The following is a 17,919-nucleotide window of genomic DNA, read 5'->3' on the forward strand; positions in this document are numbered from 1 at the left end:
AAAGAAGAGATTCAGAATGGAGAGTCACGAACAGCATCAAATATATTGAGAGAAGTTTAATAAAGCAAACTGGAAAGGGTCCATTGGATTTGACCAAGAGGGAGGAGGTCATCATTGGAGCAGTTGGACTAGTTTGAGCTAAGAGGTAAAGTCAGGCTGCGGTAGATTAACAAGCCAGTGAGAGTAGAGGAAGAGGAAGCAGGCAGTCCACTCTTTGGATGGTAAAAGGCATGAGAGAGACTGGTCAGAAGCTAGAGGGGTCAAATGTTTTTGAAATACTTTTGTAAAACTTCAGAGTTATCAGACCGTCTGTTATCTTTTGGGCCCTCATAAAACCCTATCTGCAGCAATGGGCATTTTTTATTCCACACTGTTAATTATTCGGCTGAATAATACTGAACCATATTTTTTTCAGGATGTTTTCTTAGTACCAAGAGAAGAGTTACAGTTATTTTCATAATTTAATCTTTGTATTTAGAGTTTATAAATGGAGATAATCTTTGTTTCTCATAACACAAATAAAAATGAACTGTGATAAAACACTTGGATCCTATGTGATGATGTGTACAGAGAAGAAATCACAAACATTAGTGATACTTTGGGGGGAAAATAGGCAATCGCCATTATAAGTTAAGATTGTAAGATGACCACTTGAAGCTTTGAGAAATAGTTTTAATCACCGATGACACTAATGAGATTAATAAACATTATTTTCTGTTGCATTGCATGTCATGTTCCATGTACTAACTTTGATTTTGTTTTCTTGCATGAAGTACACAAGACCAGCTTCCGATGTCAACATGTTAGGGGAAATGATGTTTGGCTCAGTTGCCATGAGTTACAAAGGCTCCACCTTAAAGATACACTACATACGGTGAGTCTGGGCTTCCTATTCTACTAGTTTTGAGAAGTGGAGTGGTGGTATTGACTCCTTAACTCATAAATTTATTTTTCCCCTCTCCTCCCCACCCCCCCCACCCCCGCCACAGTTCTCCTCCACAACTGATGATTAGTAAAGTCTTCTCTGCTAGAATGGGCAGCTTCTGTGGAAGTACAAATAAGTAAGTGTAGGATTTTGCATTCCCCACCCCCATTTTTTAAAGTGTGTATTTCTAGATAGAATAATTCTTTAAGGGCCATAAGGCATTTTGAAATGAGAAGCAGAATGAGTCCAGATTAACAAAGGGGTTTTAAAAGTGGCTACTGTCCTATAAACAGTGAGTGGGAAAAGACCTTTGACTTTATTAGGTGGCCCTAAAGACAAATGGCTGTCTTTGTATGTTTTGAGTCTCCATGTTACCCAGTCATCAATTTTTAATTTCCTGGGAAATCAAAAATAAAGAACAAAAAGGAAGGGGCTACATTATTCTGAAATATCTGAGAACTTAAACTCATTTTGGCATATTCATTCATGTATTTTGAACTTTCAAGCAGAAATATTTCATATACTTCATTTTTTAAATAAAACAACAAAACACCAGTTGTACTTTGATAAATTTGAAAGAAGGGCTTGTTATAAATTAAAGGACATTCTTAGGGGTCAAGTGAAAGCTGTTTTTTCTTATCCTGGGAAATTAAAAATATTTCTCTATATATTTGAATACCATTAAGTGAGTCTTGGCTTGCTTTTCAACAAAACAGTTTGAACATTTAACATTGGACTGTCATGACTTAAGCCAATATGAGAATTGTTATTTATTTCTTATGAGATTTGTTTTTAACAGACCCTTGGGATTACCTGAACATTTATTGCATTAATTCCCTTACATGCAGATTTAGTAAAAATTATTTTGGCTTCATTATGCTGTGTTATTCTCAAAGTCTTTTTGTTATTGTTGTTTTTGTCAGCTCTACACACAGCAAAAGTCTTTAATTGCTAATAAATACAATAAATTATTAAAATCTGCTTCCCTCACATTTTTATGAGTAATTCTTTTTAGAAGTTGTGAAATGAAACTCCTATAAGAATTATAATTTCTGTTGCATTTTATTCCTGAAAAAAGTTGCTGAATTGCTCATTGATGTTAACCAAGAGTAAAAATTAATTTCATTTTGAGAGTTTATGTAAAATACTTGAAATGAAAGTCAACAAGTTGGCTGTCAGTTGCTAAAGCAAAATGTAGAAATGAATAACAGCATCTCGGGTGTCAGTCACTGAAGCAAAATTTAGAGTTTGGTGTCTCATTATATAATATGAAATTGTTAGAAGTACAGTTGTTTAGTTACACAGATTGAGCTACCTCCAAAATAGGTTTTGTTTTCTTCCAACAAATTCACCTGAAGTTGCAAGTTTAATTCTCGTTGGTAGATGTGAGACTTTGTTTATAAAGAAAAGTATTGAGTGACTGATCAGTCATTGTCTATATTTGGAAGTCTATTAGAAAACAGCTTTAGTAGCTTCTTGACGTTTTTGTCCTCTTTCTTCTTTTCCCCCCATCTCCGGATATAGCTTGCAAGACAGCTTTGAGTACATCAACCAAGATCCTAATTTGGGAAAACTGAACACAAATCAGAATAGTTTGGGTCCTTGTCGTACTGGAAGTAACCTAGGTAAAATCAGACACACAAACAAATTCTGTCTTTCTGAATACACTATTGTGGGTGTGTGTTTTGCTTTATTTGAGTTTGTTGTGGGTTTTTTTTTTTTGCGTTATCTTTAATCTGTGTTTATTTTTTGTGTGTGTGTACTTTGTTTGCCCTCTTCTATGTGTTTCCATCTCTAGGTCTGCTGCAAGCATGCAGCAGCAAATTGCTGCAGGGGGTAGCTGAAGGAGGACCTCTCCGGCTCACCCGGAGTGCTTCTTTCTTTGCAGGTTTGTGTGGAATGCTGAGTACAGTGTGACCCACACATATTAATAAATCCTTTGCAGGTTCTTAGGAAAAATCCTACTTGTGCCTCTCTAGAAATCCAAGGGGCTCTTGTGATCACAGATATTGGTTTCAAATGCGGCCAAATCCATGGTGTTTTGAAAATTCTGCCAAGGAACCTCTCTTGTAAATGTCTTCGCTAATACTCTAGTGTAAGCTGATTTTGATCTGAAATGAGCCCTTAGTATTTCAAAGAGGATTGTTTTTTTCTGGTTTTTCTGGGCCTCTTCTGCTACTATGAACTGTTTCCCTTTGCCTTGGTGTCTTTTATCCATTTATTCAACTGCATCCTTACCTGCACGGAGTTTCATTAAAAGTCACTCTAATAAGAGCATGGAAGACTTTCTCTCTCTCTCTCTCTCTCTCTCTCTCTCTCTCTCTCAGTCTCCCTCTCTAAGTAGTGTAAATACAATTTCTAGGTTATTTACAGGTATAGTCATCTTGGTGTCTCTGAGATTTAACTTGTCTTAGCATGATTAACATGTGGGGAACCTCCATTACTAACATTTAAAGTTGTGAGTATAGCAAATGATAATTTCCTTTCTGTTCTTTGTAGCCTGAAATATGCTAAGCACCATAGTTAACTGACACCCTAATGAAATTGACACACTCCTACCTACTTAGAGTGAGGAAAACGCGTTTAAATACTCTCTTTAAAATTGTGAAAATAAACATCCTTCAAAAAATAGCTGTCAAATATAATAATCAGGCAGAGCACTGGGCTGCTTGTCCATTTAAAACTTCACTACAGCAGCATCACATCTACCTTCTAGCGCAATAAGTATACAGCTTAGGTCAATCTGAAGCATTCCTAGAAGTCTGTAATACTTCAGAGTGTTTTCCACAATTCATGCCAGAACATGAGTTTTTCTAAGTAACTGTACAATAATACTGTGTATGGGTGTATATGGAAAGAAATGGAGGAAGAAATATTTGAAAATGAGTATAAATATTTTCTATCTGCCAAGAGAGTGGGTTATAAACAGAGAAACATTTTTTGAATTTATGAAATGGTTTTCAAGTATTTCTCTTCCCTAAGTCGCCTACAGTTACTACCAAAACTGCTTATAAAGCATTTTGAAAATACATTGCTATTTAGATACGACTACTAATGAGGAAAATGGCTAAAAAATATCCACCTGAGAATGTTTATTCATTGCATCAACTGCACGAATCATTTATTATTCAGAGTTTTTTTTTTAAGAGTTGAACATCACTCAGAAAAGTTCGTATGCTTACAATTGAATACAGGCAGATTTTTATGAGATGGTTACTTGGTTCTCTTTTCTTCTCATCATCTTTTTATATATTTAATTTTGCCTTCTAGTTAATCTCTATTATAAGCTTATGCCAATCATCAGTAGCAGTAGCCTACTTTGAAATTTAAAAATTACTGCAATCGTTTTAAAAACTTTATCTCTGAAGAGCCCAATAACATGGTTTTCTTGTTGCTTTATCTTAGCACATAGCACACCAGTTGATATGCCAAGCAGAGGACAGAATGAAGACAGGGACAGTGGCATTGCTCGATCAGGTACTTGTACTCCGTTTATTGGTTTAACTAACAGAGTGAACTATCTACAGTGATATGGAAGTTGGGAAAGTAGAAGACAGGTAGACAACCCTCATCCTGTTCTTTGTTTTTTCCTTCCTAAGACAGTCTGACGTATCTAAAGGTCTGAAACTTTAATGTACAGTATCCATGAGTGATTGTGCAACATAAACTAGTTTTTTCTAACACTCAAATTTATATGAGACTAACGTTTGTTAAGAAATTTCTTTCCAGAGTGAAGCTTCCTTGAGCCCATTGCATTAGTAATGTGCTTGCTTGACTATTGAGTATAGACTCAGAGGAAGAGAAGGGTTTGTGGAAGTAAATCTGTCTTGTGACAGTGGGAGGACCAGCCAGCTGACCTGGTCACCATTTCTTCTGTTCTAGAAACATGCTGATCTAGATTTTATCAGGTACCCTTCTCTCCTTGCCTCAAGGCCTAAACCTTTCTGTTACTGCTTTTAGGATCTCTTGGTTTCACCTTTTGTATGTGACCTCTTTTGAGTTTTGACTTGTGGTTCAGATCTGAGATTTTGTATTATAAGAGAAGGGTGATGAATGAGTAAACTGAAATTCAAGGACTGGAGGTGGTGTGTGGTGCTCTGCCTGATGAATACATGTCATACAGGCAGCCCCTACTTTCCAGTGAGACTAGGAGCACCCTGCTGGTTTCTCCCGTGATACATGACATCTTCAACAAATGGGCCAGCCAGGCGTTGCTCAGACTGGATCCAGGCCTCACATGATGTTCTTCTTGGCCTTTCACTCATTTCTCTGTCCAGCTCCTCCCCTTGGACACTACTTCAAGGTCCCTGTGCTCCTGTGTAGTCTCAGAGCCTTTTACCCCACTCTGTGCAACTCTGCTCATGTGTTACTAAATGAAATGTGATTTGTTACTGAGTCCCCAGTTTGGTTTACATATGTCACATAATGTAAAGTATATAGTATTTTATTTATGGTTAAAAGTGATGTGTTCAGAGAAATGCAAATCAAAACCACAGTGAGATACCATCTCACACCAGTTAGAATGGCCATCATTAAAAAATCAGGAAACAACAGGTGCTGGAGAGGATGTGGAGAAATAGGAACACTTTTACACTGTTGGTGGGACTGTAAACTAGTTCAACCATTGTGGAAGTCAGTGTGGCGATTACTCAGGGATCTAGAACTAGAAATACCATTTGACCCAGCCATCCCATTACTGGGTATATACCCAAAGGACTATAAATCATGCTGCTATAAAGACACATGCACACGTATGTTTATTGCGGCACTATTCACAATAGCAAAGAGTTGGAACCAACCCAAATGTCCAACAACGATAGACTGGATTAAGAAAATGTGGCACATATACACCATGGAATACTATGCAGCCATAAAAAATGATGAGTTCGTGTCCTTTGTAGGGACATGGATGAAACTGGAAAACATCATTCTCAGTAAACTATCGCAAGGACAAAAAACCAAACACCGCATGTTCTCACTCATAGGTGGGAATTGAACAATGAGAACTCATGGACACAGGAAGGGGAACATCATGCTCCGGGGACTGTTGTGGGGTGGGGGGAGGGGGGAGGGACAGCATTAGGAGATACACCTAATGCTAAATGACGAATTAATGGGTGCAGGAAATCAACATGGCACATGGATACATATGTAACAAACCTGCACATTGTGCACATGTACCCTAAAACCCTAAAGTATAATAAAAAAAAAAAAAAAAAAAAAAAGTGATGTGTTTTGGTGTTCATAATCTTTTCTGTAAAGTTGAGCTGGGAACCTTTGGTCAGAAACTCTCATTGATCAGGCCCAGCACAGTGGCTCACCCCTGTAATCCCAGCACTTTGGGAGGCCAAAGGGAGTAGATCACTTGAGGTCAGTTCGAGACCAGCCTGATCAACATGGCGAAACTTCGTCTCTACTAAAAATACAAAAAAAAAAAAAGAAATTAGCCTGGCGTGGTGGCGCATACCTGTAGTCCTAGCTACTCAGGAGGCTGAGGCACGAGAATCATTTGTACCTGGGAGGCGGAGGTTGCAGGGATCCGAGATTGCGCCACTATACTCCAGGCTGGACGACAGAGATTCCATTTCAAAAAAAAAAGAGACTCATTAATCAGACCTTTATCATTTTCACTTACAGCCCCTTTGGTACAACATGAAATCTGAGAAGGTAAAGGGCAACTTATGAAGCACTAAGTAAACTGTTTTGGTTTTGTTTCTGTTTAATGGTGCTGAAGATAACTCCTCCAGTCTTTGTGGGACACTGTCAGATAACTGAGTTCCATCAGTTACTCAAGGACAATAAGCATGTGTTAAAGAGCTTAGTGTCCTAAAGCTCGGCTCCCTGCCTTTATAACCACCTGCGACCCAGCCCCTGACAGGACTGGCACTAGGGCTTTGTTATGGTTGACTTTCCTGGCAAGAAGATGTGGGCCTTACCAGAAGTCGCAGAGTGGGAAGCACAGCCCTAGAACCAAGATCGCTCTTAGTCAAAATGGCTGTCTTAGTGGGTGACAGAATTTAACATGTTTGCCTCTGTGTGGTGGGAGCTCTTTAGCTCTCTGTGAAAGAAAGAAAGATGAGCAACATTTTACTGGGGCCCGTTCTGAACACTGACATTACAGTTTCTGTACAGCTGTAACCTTATTTATTTGTTTATGCCCCTTTTTGTTGTGGAGAAAAGATTCAGGGAATTTGAGGGACCTAATAACAAAGAAACATTATTAGGAAGAAGTTTGGATTTTCCTAGGTAACTTTTCAGTTTATAATATAGTTCATATAAATGGTTCATGTTGTACAGGTTGAAATCTTACTTGTTTTGTATTCAGATTCTAAATTGCTCCTGAAACTACTTTTTCTTGCTCTTTGAGAAACAGGAAAGTTGGGAAGCCAAGTTCAAATTAAAGTAGAAAGTCAGATTAAAAGTAAAGATTCAGCCAGCTCAGAATGGTTTTTTGCAGTCCATGAGAGGAACTAGGGACCGACCAGACTGGAGGGAATGGGGGATAGGTGTTGATACCAATGTGAATTTTGAAAGCTGGAGAAGGCTAGCTTTCCTTGGTAGTTTGACTTCTATTCTGGGCAGTCTTTACTTCCAGTCTCCGGTTCTCCTGTTGGGAGGAAGGGAGCACAGATGGTGGAGAGGGCTGCAAATGGCCCTGAGTGGCATTTTGCTCTCCTTGCTATCCTGGTAGATGTGTTTACCTTCAGATATCATACCTGGGAGCGGTTCAGAAGTCACGGAGTCCACGTCAAAACTAGTGTGAGCTTCACACCTGTGGTGGCATTTAATACTCTTTTAATGTAGGAACTCTTTATGTTCCCACTGTAGTTTGTTCTCTAAGATTTCATCTGCTTATACCCATCTAAAATTGTGTAGGGATGAAGGCCCAGGTTCTGAAACAGAGCAGGAGCTCCAAGTGTGAGAGTTAAGTTAGCAGTAGAAGATGTAGAGAAATTAAAGACATAAAGATATTTATTCTCTTTTAGGCCTGCTTTTTTTTTTTTTTTCTGGCTCTGTTGCCCAGGCTGGAGTGCAATGGCACAATCTTGGCTCACTGTAACCCCTGCCTCCTAGGCTTAGGCCATCCTCCCACCTCAGCCTCACAAGTAGTTGGGACTACAGGTACATACCACCACACCTGGCTAATTTTTGTATTTTTGGTAGAGATGGAGTTTCACCATGTTGCTCAGGCTGGTCTGGAATTCCTGAGCTCAAGCAATCCACCCACCTTGGCCTCCCAAAGTGCTAAGATTATAGATGTGAGCCACCATGCCTAGCCCAGGCCTGCAATTTTTAACTTCCTGTCTAAACAGTTGATAAATGGGGAAATTTTTAAAAATAGTTTTATTTTCTAGAACAGTTTTAGACTTACAGAAAAATTGAGAAGGTAGTACAAGAGTTCCCATATAACCTGCACTCAGTTTACCCTATTATTAACATCTTATATTAGTATGGTATATTTGTTACAATTAATGAACCAGTACGGATACATTACTATTAGCTAAAGTCCACAGTTTTTTTTATTTCCTTAGTTTTTCATCTAATGGCCTTTTCTGGTTCTGGGACATTACACTTCGTTGTCATGTTCTTCACGCTTCTCTTAGCTGTGGTGGTTTCTCAGATTTTCTTTGTTTTTGGTAATCTTGAGTACTGGTTAGGTATTTTGTAGATTGCCCCATTATTAGAATTTGTTTAATGTTTTTCTCATGATTACACTGAGGTTGTGGGTTTGGGGAAGGAAGATCATGGAAGTAAAGTGCCATTTTCGTCACATCCTATAAGGATATATACCACCAACATTATTTATGACTGTTAATATTGGCCTTGATTACCTGGCTGAGGTAGTGTTTGTCAGTTTCTCCACTGTAAAGTTACCTTTATTTCCTCCTGTCCAGGCTGTGTACTTTGGAAAGAAGTCAGTATGCTTACCCCATACGTAAGGGGTGGGGAATTATGCTGCCTCTCCTTGAGGACAGAATATCTACATAAATTATTTGGACTTCTCCTGCATTGAGATACGACTCTTCTCCCATTTATTTGTTTAGTCATTATTCTACTATGGACTCGAAGATATTTATTTTTCACTTTTGGCTAAAACCCAATACTACTTCATTTCTATTATTTATTTATTTATTTTTTGGAGATGGTCTTGCTTGTCCCTAGGCTGGAGTGCTCTTGTGTGATCATAGCTCACTGCATCACTGCAGCCTCAAACTCCTGGGCACAAGGGATCCTCCCTCCTCAGCCCCCTGAGTAGCTGGGACTACAGTCATGCACCACCACACCCAGAAAAATTTTTTTTCTTTTATGTAGAAACAAGGCCCCACTATGTTGCCCAGGCTGGTCTCAAACTCCTGGGCTGAAGTGATTTTCCCACCTCAGCCTCCCAAAATATTGGGGTTACAGGCATGAGCCATAGCACCCCACCACTTCATTTATTTGTTGCTCAAATTGTTTCAGTTTTGACCATTGGGAGCTCTCTCAGTAGGCTCCCATGCTCCTTTAACATACCTCTACCTGTGAGGGGTTGGGGTGAGTATTTTGAGCACTTCCTTACTTTCTGGCAAGACAAGATGCTCCAGAGTCATCTTGTGTATTTCCTATCCCCGTCCTAGAATCAGCCATTTCTCCACTCATAGAATGTCTTTGGAAAAAGCAGCACAAGCTGGGGCAGGTATGGAGGGAAATGCATCCTCATTGTATTCTCTTTTGGATATTTTGAATATGTCTTCTTTACATATACAGATCCAAAAGATAGCTTTTTAAGGGGTTATTCTAGTGGTTCGCATTAGAAATTTTCAAGTAGGGTCTTGGGAGAGAAGAGGGTTGGGTTTCAGCCATCCTAGGAGGTTGCATCGGCAAAGTTCAGTGATTAATGGAACACAGGTTATGGAGGAGGAAGGAGGAACCAAGGATGCATCTCCAGTTTCTAACCTGAGAAAGCAAGTGGAAGGAGAGCATTACCCAGTACAGGGAAAGCAGGAGGCCAGGTCGGGGAGACAGATATTGAGATAATTTTCTAGCTACAGAGATTGGGATACATTTTTACCTAGAAATGTCTACATGTTCTCCAGTTGTGCATCGTCAGCTGTAAGTTAGAAATAGGAAACCGGCTCTAGTGAGATGGGCTGGAACAGAAGCTAAAATTTGTTTGTTTTTTTTGTTTGTTTGTTTGTTTTTGAGACAAGGTGTTGCTTTGTCACCCAGGCTGGAGTGCAGTGGTGCAGTCTCGGCTCACTGCAACCTCCGCCTCCCAGGTTCAAGCTGTTCTCCTGCCTCAGCCTCCCAAGTAGCTGAAATCACAGGTGCACACCATCACACCCAGCTAATTTTTGTATTTTCAGTAGAAACGGGGTTTTGCCATGTTGACCAGGCTGGTCTCGAACTCCTGACCTCAGGTGATCCACCCACCTCAGCCTCCCAAAGTGCTGGGATTACAGGCATGAGCCACCATGCCCAGCCAGAAGCTAAAGTTTGGAAGCCTTGAGTATATGAGTGGAGTAAGGTTCAGAGGGCTGGGATTGAGACCAGTGTCATCAAGCCTTGTCTACTGACCTGAATTCAGCTTTAAACTCTTCCTCGTCAAAGTATTCACATCATTGATAAGAAAAATGCTTTTTCCATTCTGTCTGCAACTGCATTTCCTCTGTTCTTAAAAGTGGTAAAATAAACAAAGTCAGTATAAGGAGAACTTATAATATATACTTTTTTTTTTTTTTTTGAGACGGGGTCTCACTCTTTCGCCCAGCCCGGAGTGCAGTGGCGCAATCTCGGCTCACTGCAAGCTCCGCCTTCCGGGTTCACACCATTCTCCTGCCTCAGCCCCCTGAGTAGCTGGGACTACAGGCGCCCACCACTGCGCCCGGCTAATTTTTTGTATTTTTAGTAGAGACGGGGTTTCACCGTGTTAACCAGGATGGTCTCGATCTCCTGACCTCGTGATTCGCCCACCTCGGCCTCCCAAAGTGCTGGGATTACAGGCGTGAGCCACCGTGCCCGACCATAATATATACTTTTAAACATTTTTATTTAAGTGCTTTGAAATGAACTTTCAGGGTAAGAATATACATTATCATAGTGTTCAAATAAGACATGCGTTTTGGTCACTCTGCAGATACAGGATGTACAACCATCCAAAATTTGGTTTAGATGTCAAGATTGATGACTCTACATGCACACACCAAGAGGATATGAAAAAGGTTTATTACTCACATGATGAGGCTGTTCTGGGGAGACAACAGGGTGGGCTTCTTGAGCTGGTTGGAGAATGTCTTGAGAGAATGGGACAGGGGATTACACTGGGGCTTTTATGGTGGTTGCAGGATAAGGCTGGGGTGAGGGTTCCTGCATATGGTTTGAAATTCTCACTGGTACCAAAGGAGTGAGCACCTGGGCTTTCCTCATCAGTTTGCCCAGGTGTGGAGCAGAAAGGGAAGAGGGAGAGGAGGGTAAAGCTTAAAAGCTATCAGGAGTTGAACATCAAGAAATAAGTCAGATTCTTTATTACAGTGTGGGACCATTGAATAATGAAGGATGGCATCCCATTTGTACTTGAACCCTTCACCAACTGAACTGATAGAGTGCTTTGTAGAGAGGAGCAAGAGCAAAGGAGGGTACTGTTTTTGTTTATTCTTTGTGTCAGGGAAAAGGCTGTGACACCCCATTGATCTTGCACAATTCCATATAGGCAAAGGCTTAAGCTGCATCTTATCTGAGCCCTGGCAGTACAATTTGATCCTCCTGGAACACTTCCCTACCTTCCCTGGGAGGCTGTCATGATAGTTTCTCATCCACTCCAGAGTTCTGATGAGGTATGGGACTTTCTGCCCTACCCGCCTTAGACTAGAGCTGCAGTATATAAAAGTGTGTAGCTGCAGTCTAGAACTGACTCCCCAGCAACGGGCTATCCCACAACTTGCCTTGTAGACATCTGGCCCCTTTTGTGTTGGTGTTGTCCTTTTTGATGTATGGGGCAAGGATCACTGGGAGCTGGCACCTTTGGCTTATTCTTCTTTTCACTGTCTATGTAAGTAGTAAACTATCCAAATCTAAAAATGCCTGGTTGTATCTTAACCATCAGATCTTGGCCTTGGCCTTAGCCTTGCTTTGCCTTGTCTTCATATATGTGAGCTTGATAATCTGTAGTGTGGCTCAGTTTCTTATTTCTTTATATTTCTCCTATTTCAAATGTTTGGTATTTTCCTGGCATGGATATTTATCTTTTTCATTTCCACAAATATTTTTGGTCTTTTGCCTTAGCTTTTTCCTTTCTAAATTTGCATTCTTACATACCTGTTTAAGAAAAATTAGAAAGTAATGCAGATAACAATAAAAACTGTAAGGGATAAAGGAATAAATCTAAGAAAAAATATGTGATACTGGTATGGAGAAATTGTAATAACTTATATTAAAAGAAGACCTAAATAAATGGAGTGATACATCAAATTCTGCAAATTACTCTATAATTTTAGTGTAACTTGAATTAAAATCCTTTGTGAAGCCAGACTAAATAACTTTTACTTAAATGAAATAATAAAGGACCACATTTTTATGCCCTCCATAAGTCTTTTGTAGACACCTCTTTCTTAGAGCCCAAACTATGGATAAAAGACATAGGACACTAGAATAATTTGACATATAAATGCAGAGAGTGAGTTGGTTACCAAGGTGGCTAGCATTTATATCTTAGATAAATTAAAATTTAAGGTGTTTTACCATACAACATATCCACGTAACAAAACTGCACTTGTACCCCTTATAAATTTTTTAAAACCTTTGTATAAATTTTTTTAAATTATACAAATTTTTTAAAAAGGAAAAAATTTAAGATGTTTTGAAATCAAGGTGGTAAGAACATTGGCTTTTTATTAAAGGGCATTTGTAGGAATTTTATTAAAACTTTAAAGTACTTGTTTGGCTTTTGAGGACCCTTTAAAGTCTTAAAATCATTTTGTGATTTGGGAACTATAATGTATTCCTTATAATTTGATTTTCCTATTAAATTAACATTTTTGATTTATTTTAAATGAAATTTTCCTGCTAGACAATAATTACAGCTATACTCATTTACCTTTTAAATGCTCCTATGTTTGTGTGTTGAGAAATACAGTTGCTAAACTTTGAGGAACCTTGTATTTTTGCCAGTGTTTCAAGCTAAAACTTGAAGATAAGTGGTGTCATATTACGGTAAACAAAGATCAGTATTGTGTTGTGGATGTAATACCCCCGTGTCAAACATATATAAAAAGTGCTCAGATTCAGAGCCACACTATCACTTATGCCATCCAAAAAATTATTTTTAATGAAGGCAGGGGAAAAAAGAAAATCTAAATGCCGTATATACTGTGTTGGCCACAGGGAACTTTTAACAAATTCAGTATTTGAATTCTGTCTAGAAATGTGTTTCTCTAATGCTTCATTTCTGTCACACTTGAAGAGATGGGTATCACTGTCATCCTGCACATACTGTTTGCTCATTCTTCATCCAGCAGCATTTCTTGAGCATCTCCTGTGGCAGACATTTTTTTCTAGGATATGACAATAGATCAGTGGTCAAATGGATATTATCCCTGATCTCACAGATTTTATATTCAATAAAGGAGAGACAGATAATAGACAATAAAATGTAGGCAACCACTTACCATCGAGGAAAAGAAAACTTAGGGAAGGCCTCTCTGAGAAGATGAAGTTTCAGCTGAGACTTGAATGGCAGTAGGGACCAACTATGTGAAGATCACAACAAAGAGCATCTTAGGTACAGGAAGGGCTAGGGCTAGTGCAAAGATGTATCGTGAGGATTGGAGAGTGGTGTAGAATGAGCCTGGAGAGGAAATAAGGTGTCTGATCCCACTGATACATTTTTTTATTTTGATGGGATTGTTTCCACATATATTTGAATGGCTGCTGAAGATAGAGAAGAGTTAGGAGTTCTCTGCAGCATCCTTTCCCTAGATGTCTCCTTGCAAATGAAAATGCTTGGCAGGGCATAGATCTGTTCTAGGGTCCTGCCCTGATCATTTGCTGTAGCCCTGTTTCCTGGACAAAGTCTGAGGGTGCTGCCTGTTTAGAACTATGATCACATTTTTCGGTAGAATAAATAAGCCAACCTCAAAACTTTTTCGTTTGAAGAAACTGGAGCTGCTTCTGAGTGCTTGACTTTTGCACCTTCTTTCTCGACTTATCACATTATGTGGTTATGTTGTTAAATCCTTGAAGACTTTGTTCTTCTTCTCCCGCAGAGTGTGAGCTCCATGAAGGCAGAAACCTACTCAATCTGTCATATCAACAGATCTGTTCCCAGCAGCTCGTATAGTACCTGGCATATAGTAGATGCTCAATGAATATTTGAATGGGGGGGGAATAAATCCATCCATATATATAAGTAGGAGTATGCTTAGATTTTTTTTTTTTTTTTTTTTGGTAAATGTTGATATTATCTGGTTCTTTTCATATAGAATGTCTGGGATGTCCTCCCTTTGAGCCTTTTCCATGGCTGGCTTTTGTTGGCATTTAAGTCTCAGTTGAGATGACTCATTTTCATAAAGGTATTGTCGACCACTGATTAAAGAATTTACCTCTACCACCCCCAAAAACCTTTGTCCTAGTTACTTAGAGAAAATCATGGTAACTTATTTTTATAGTAGTTACCACTGTCTGAAATAATCTTATTTATTCCATGAGTGTAAGTCTCTTAAGGGCAACTACTCTGCCTATGTCCCTTCAGTTTCCATCCTAGGTCCCTAGCATGGTGCAGGCACTTAGTAAGGGTTCAGTAAATATTCATTGAGTGGATGGATTTGATTTAAGAGTTTCAGGGCCTTATTTGGTCAAATCTAAATTCTTTCATCAAATAATCACTACAGTGTTTTCTAGTAAACTGTCACAAGTAGCAAAAATTTTTTTTCAGAGAAAGTTAAACATTAATCTTGAACTTGATTGGCACATGCCGGGAACAGCAGCAAGCAGCATTTTAAAATCTTTAGATTGATTCTCTTTTCTCGTTGTTAATCTCTGCAGGAAAAAATGGTTGCTAGTTGAAGATACCTCCTTAGATAGGAGGGTGGGGGCAAAAGCACAGTTGTGTTTAAGCTGGGAGTTAACCAGATATAAAATGTTAACAGTAATCTGGTGATGGGACTAGGGTTAATTTTAATTTTCTTCTTAATGCAAAAACCTGCCAAAGTCTTTGCAACCGATATGCATTAACTTTTTTCTAATTATAAAAGTATTGTAAAAGAAAAGCTCCTAAAAATATTAAGGAACATTTAGATATAGCACTTTTAAAACTGAAACTGAGCCTGTGAATAATTTAACTAAAAGTCTTGGCATTTGATAACTGAGGTACCAATTGGAGAATTTCTTTATCCAGTACACAAAGTTAACTGGAGGCACAGCTAGCACTGAACTCATGCAAAAGTTCTTTTCATTATCATGTAGATGCTAGGCCCTATTCCAAAGGTAGTGAATCAACTGGGGGAGAGCCCATGTTGCTGTCTTGTCTTTTTTTTTTTTTTTTTTTTTTTTAAAGAGATGAGGTCTCACTATGTTGTTTAGGCTGGACTCAAGCTCCTAGGCTCAAGCAATCCTCTGGGCTTGAGCTATCCTCCTGCCTCAGGCCACCAAGTTACTGGACACACATGCTTGCACCACCACCTTCGTGAAGCTTTCTTTTTATCCAAGCTCCCCAGGTGGCTCAGATGTATACTAGCACTCTAGCATTGCATGCATTGCATCAGAAGGCACTGCCACTCAGACAGTGAGGCAGGCCAACGTTCAGATACACTAATGTTGACTGAATCCACCCTTTTGTCGTGAAAATGGCTATTGTTTTCAGGTTAAGGTTAGTCCTCTTGCATTTGAAAGTTGTACTGAATTGTTATCTAGAGTATACGATTAACAACGATGTGCCACAGCACTTTTACATAAAAATCTTAAAATATATTTGATGAGGAAACGCTGGATAGCACTAAGCCAACACTTTAATATAAACCGTCTCATTTGCAGGCCATAAAAAGTGTCATTCAGCAGGAAAAAAGGAATGTTCTCTTTGATTTTTTGCCTGCCTTTGTTATGTCTCTTTTACAAGCTCTAAATTCTTCTCATAATTAACTAATTAGAACTAATAATCTTCCAGTACACCAAGTTGTCTTACTTGGCCCACCTTTTCCGAGAATGATTAGGAGTGAAAAGCTAACATTTATTGTGTGGGTGACTGGGTTAAGGGTTGTACATGTATTGATTTGTTTAATCTTCACAGGAAGCTTATGAAAGAGCTGTTTTTTCAAATTTTTCTTTGGTCTGCAACCCATGCTAAAGCATTTTACATCATGATCTAGTAAGAAACATCTTTATATATTACAGAGAAGTTTCATGGATTAATATTAACAGTGCAATATACTCTGTTTTCTGTTTTTTTTAAGTGTTGGTTTTGATCCACTAGACAATTCAGAATCTGCTAGCAGATAGCAGCTTTCATGAAAAATACTGAGGTGTGGTACTTTATTGTCCCCGTTTTACAGATGAGAAAGCTGACAGGTTAAGTAAACTGCTGGCCAAGTGTCACAGCTACTAGACACAGAAGCAGGATTTGAACTAGGAGCCTGGACTCTTACTCAGCTTGCTAACCTGAATTATATAATACAGATAATTTCCAGAATAAATTGGACCTCAGGGTCTTCTCTGTCTTGTGTTGTAGGGGCAGAAAGGGTGTGATACCTTTTCTCACCCCTCGTAAGGGTGATAGCCGACACGCCTGTAACAAAATACAGGTTAACAAGAGAAAAGCATAACAAATGATTTAATCAAAATTTTACGTGAAGAGGAGGCAAAGCAAGATGGCTGAATGGAAGCCTCCACCAATGGTCCTCCCTGCAGGAACCCCAAATTTGAAAACTATCCACACAAAAAAAGCACCTTCATAAAAATCAAAAATCAGGTGAGCGATCACAGAACCTGGTTTTAACTTTCATAGAGGGTGGGAGGGTAGGCGAGACAGTCTTGAATTGCCAGTGCCACCCCTCCCCAGTCCCCTGGACGTGTGGTGCAGAAAGGGAATCTGTGCACTTGGGGAGAAACTTTGCATTGGAATTCAGTGCTGCCAACACCAGGCAGAGCTCAGCTGGCGCCCACAGAGCACTTACTCTAGCCCTAGCCAGAAGAAAACACCCATCCCAGCAGCTGGAACTTGAGTTTCAGAAAGCCTTGCCACCACAGGCTAAAGTGCTCTGGGGTCCTAAATAAATAAACTTGAAAGGCTGTCTAGACCACAAGGACTGCAACTCCTCGGCCAGTTCTGATGCTGTGCTGGGCTCAGAGCCAGTGGACTTGGGGTGCACACAGCTTAGTGATACACCAGCCAGGGCAGCTAAGGGAGTGCTTGTGCCACCAATCTCCCAACCCCAGGCAGTGTAGTTCGTAGCTTTCTTCCACTTGGAGAGGAGAGGGAACAGTAAAGGAGACTTTGTCTTGCAACTTGGATACCAGCTCAGACACAGTAGGATAGAGCACTGGGCAATGTCATGAGGTGCTTATTCTAGGCCCTAGCTCCCAGACAACATTTTCAGACACAGCCTGGGCACAAAGGAACCCACTGCCTTGAAGGGAAGGACCCAGTACTGGCAGGATTCATCACCTGCTGACTTAAGGCCCTGGGTGAGACTCTGAGGCGTGATGTGACCTAGCACAGTCACTGCTGTGGTGGCTTTGAGGAGAGGCCCCTTATGCTTGAGAAAAGCGGTACCAGCTTGGCCACAGTGGGGTAGAGCACCAAGCAGGCGCTTAGGGTCCTTAGTTCCAGACGTTGACTCTTGGACAGCATCTGTGGGCCTGCCCTAGGCTAGATGGGAGCCCACTGCCCTAAGGGTGAGTCCCAGGCCTGGCAGCATTCACCATAAGCTGACTGAAGAGCCCTTGGGCATTAAGTGAACATCGCTATAGGCTGGCAGTACCCACTGTGGGCCTGTGGTGGTGGTGGACATGGAGAGAGACTCCTCTGC

General features: G+C 39.9%; 1 protein-coding gene across 7 annotated transcripts in view; it reads left to right on the forward strand.

Annotated features, from left to right (window-relative positions):
* Window positions 1–17,919, forward strand: part of FNIP2 (folliculin interacting protein 2) — a 136,824-nt gene that overhangs the window by 62,139 nt on the left and 56,766 nt on the right. For 4 of the 7 annotated variants that reach the window (XM_055276280.2, XM_063638338.1, XM_063638337.1 and 1 more), the window contains exons 4-7: window positions 774–874; window positions 990–1,061; window positions 2,450–2,550; window positions 4,331–4,402. In XM_055276280.2, coding sequence (XP_055132255.1) covers window positions 774–874; window positions 990–1,061; window positions 2,450–2,550; window positions 4,331–4,402 — 346 coding nt within the window. Of the gene's footprint in view, window positions 1–773; window positions 875–989; window positions 1,062–2,449; window positions 2,551–2,723; window positions 2,814–4,330; window positions 4,403–17,919 lie in introns of all 7 variants that reach the window. The other 3 variants (XM_055276278.2, XM_055276276.2, XM_055276277.2) reach the window with 1 other exon arrangement.

The sequence above is a fragment of the Symphalangus syndactylus genome, chromosome 4 (genome assembly GCF_028878055.3).
Source record: "Symphalangus syndactylus isolate Jambi chromosome 4, NHGRI_mSymSyn1-v2.1_pri, whole genome shotgun sequence".
NCBI lineage: Eukaryota > Metazoa > Chordata > Mammalia > Primates > Hylobatidae > Symphalangus > Symphalangus syndactylus.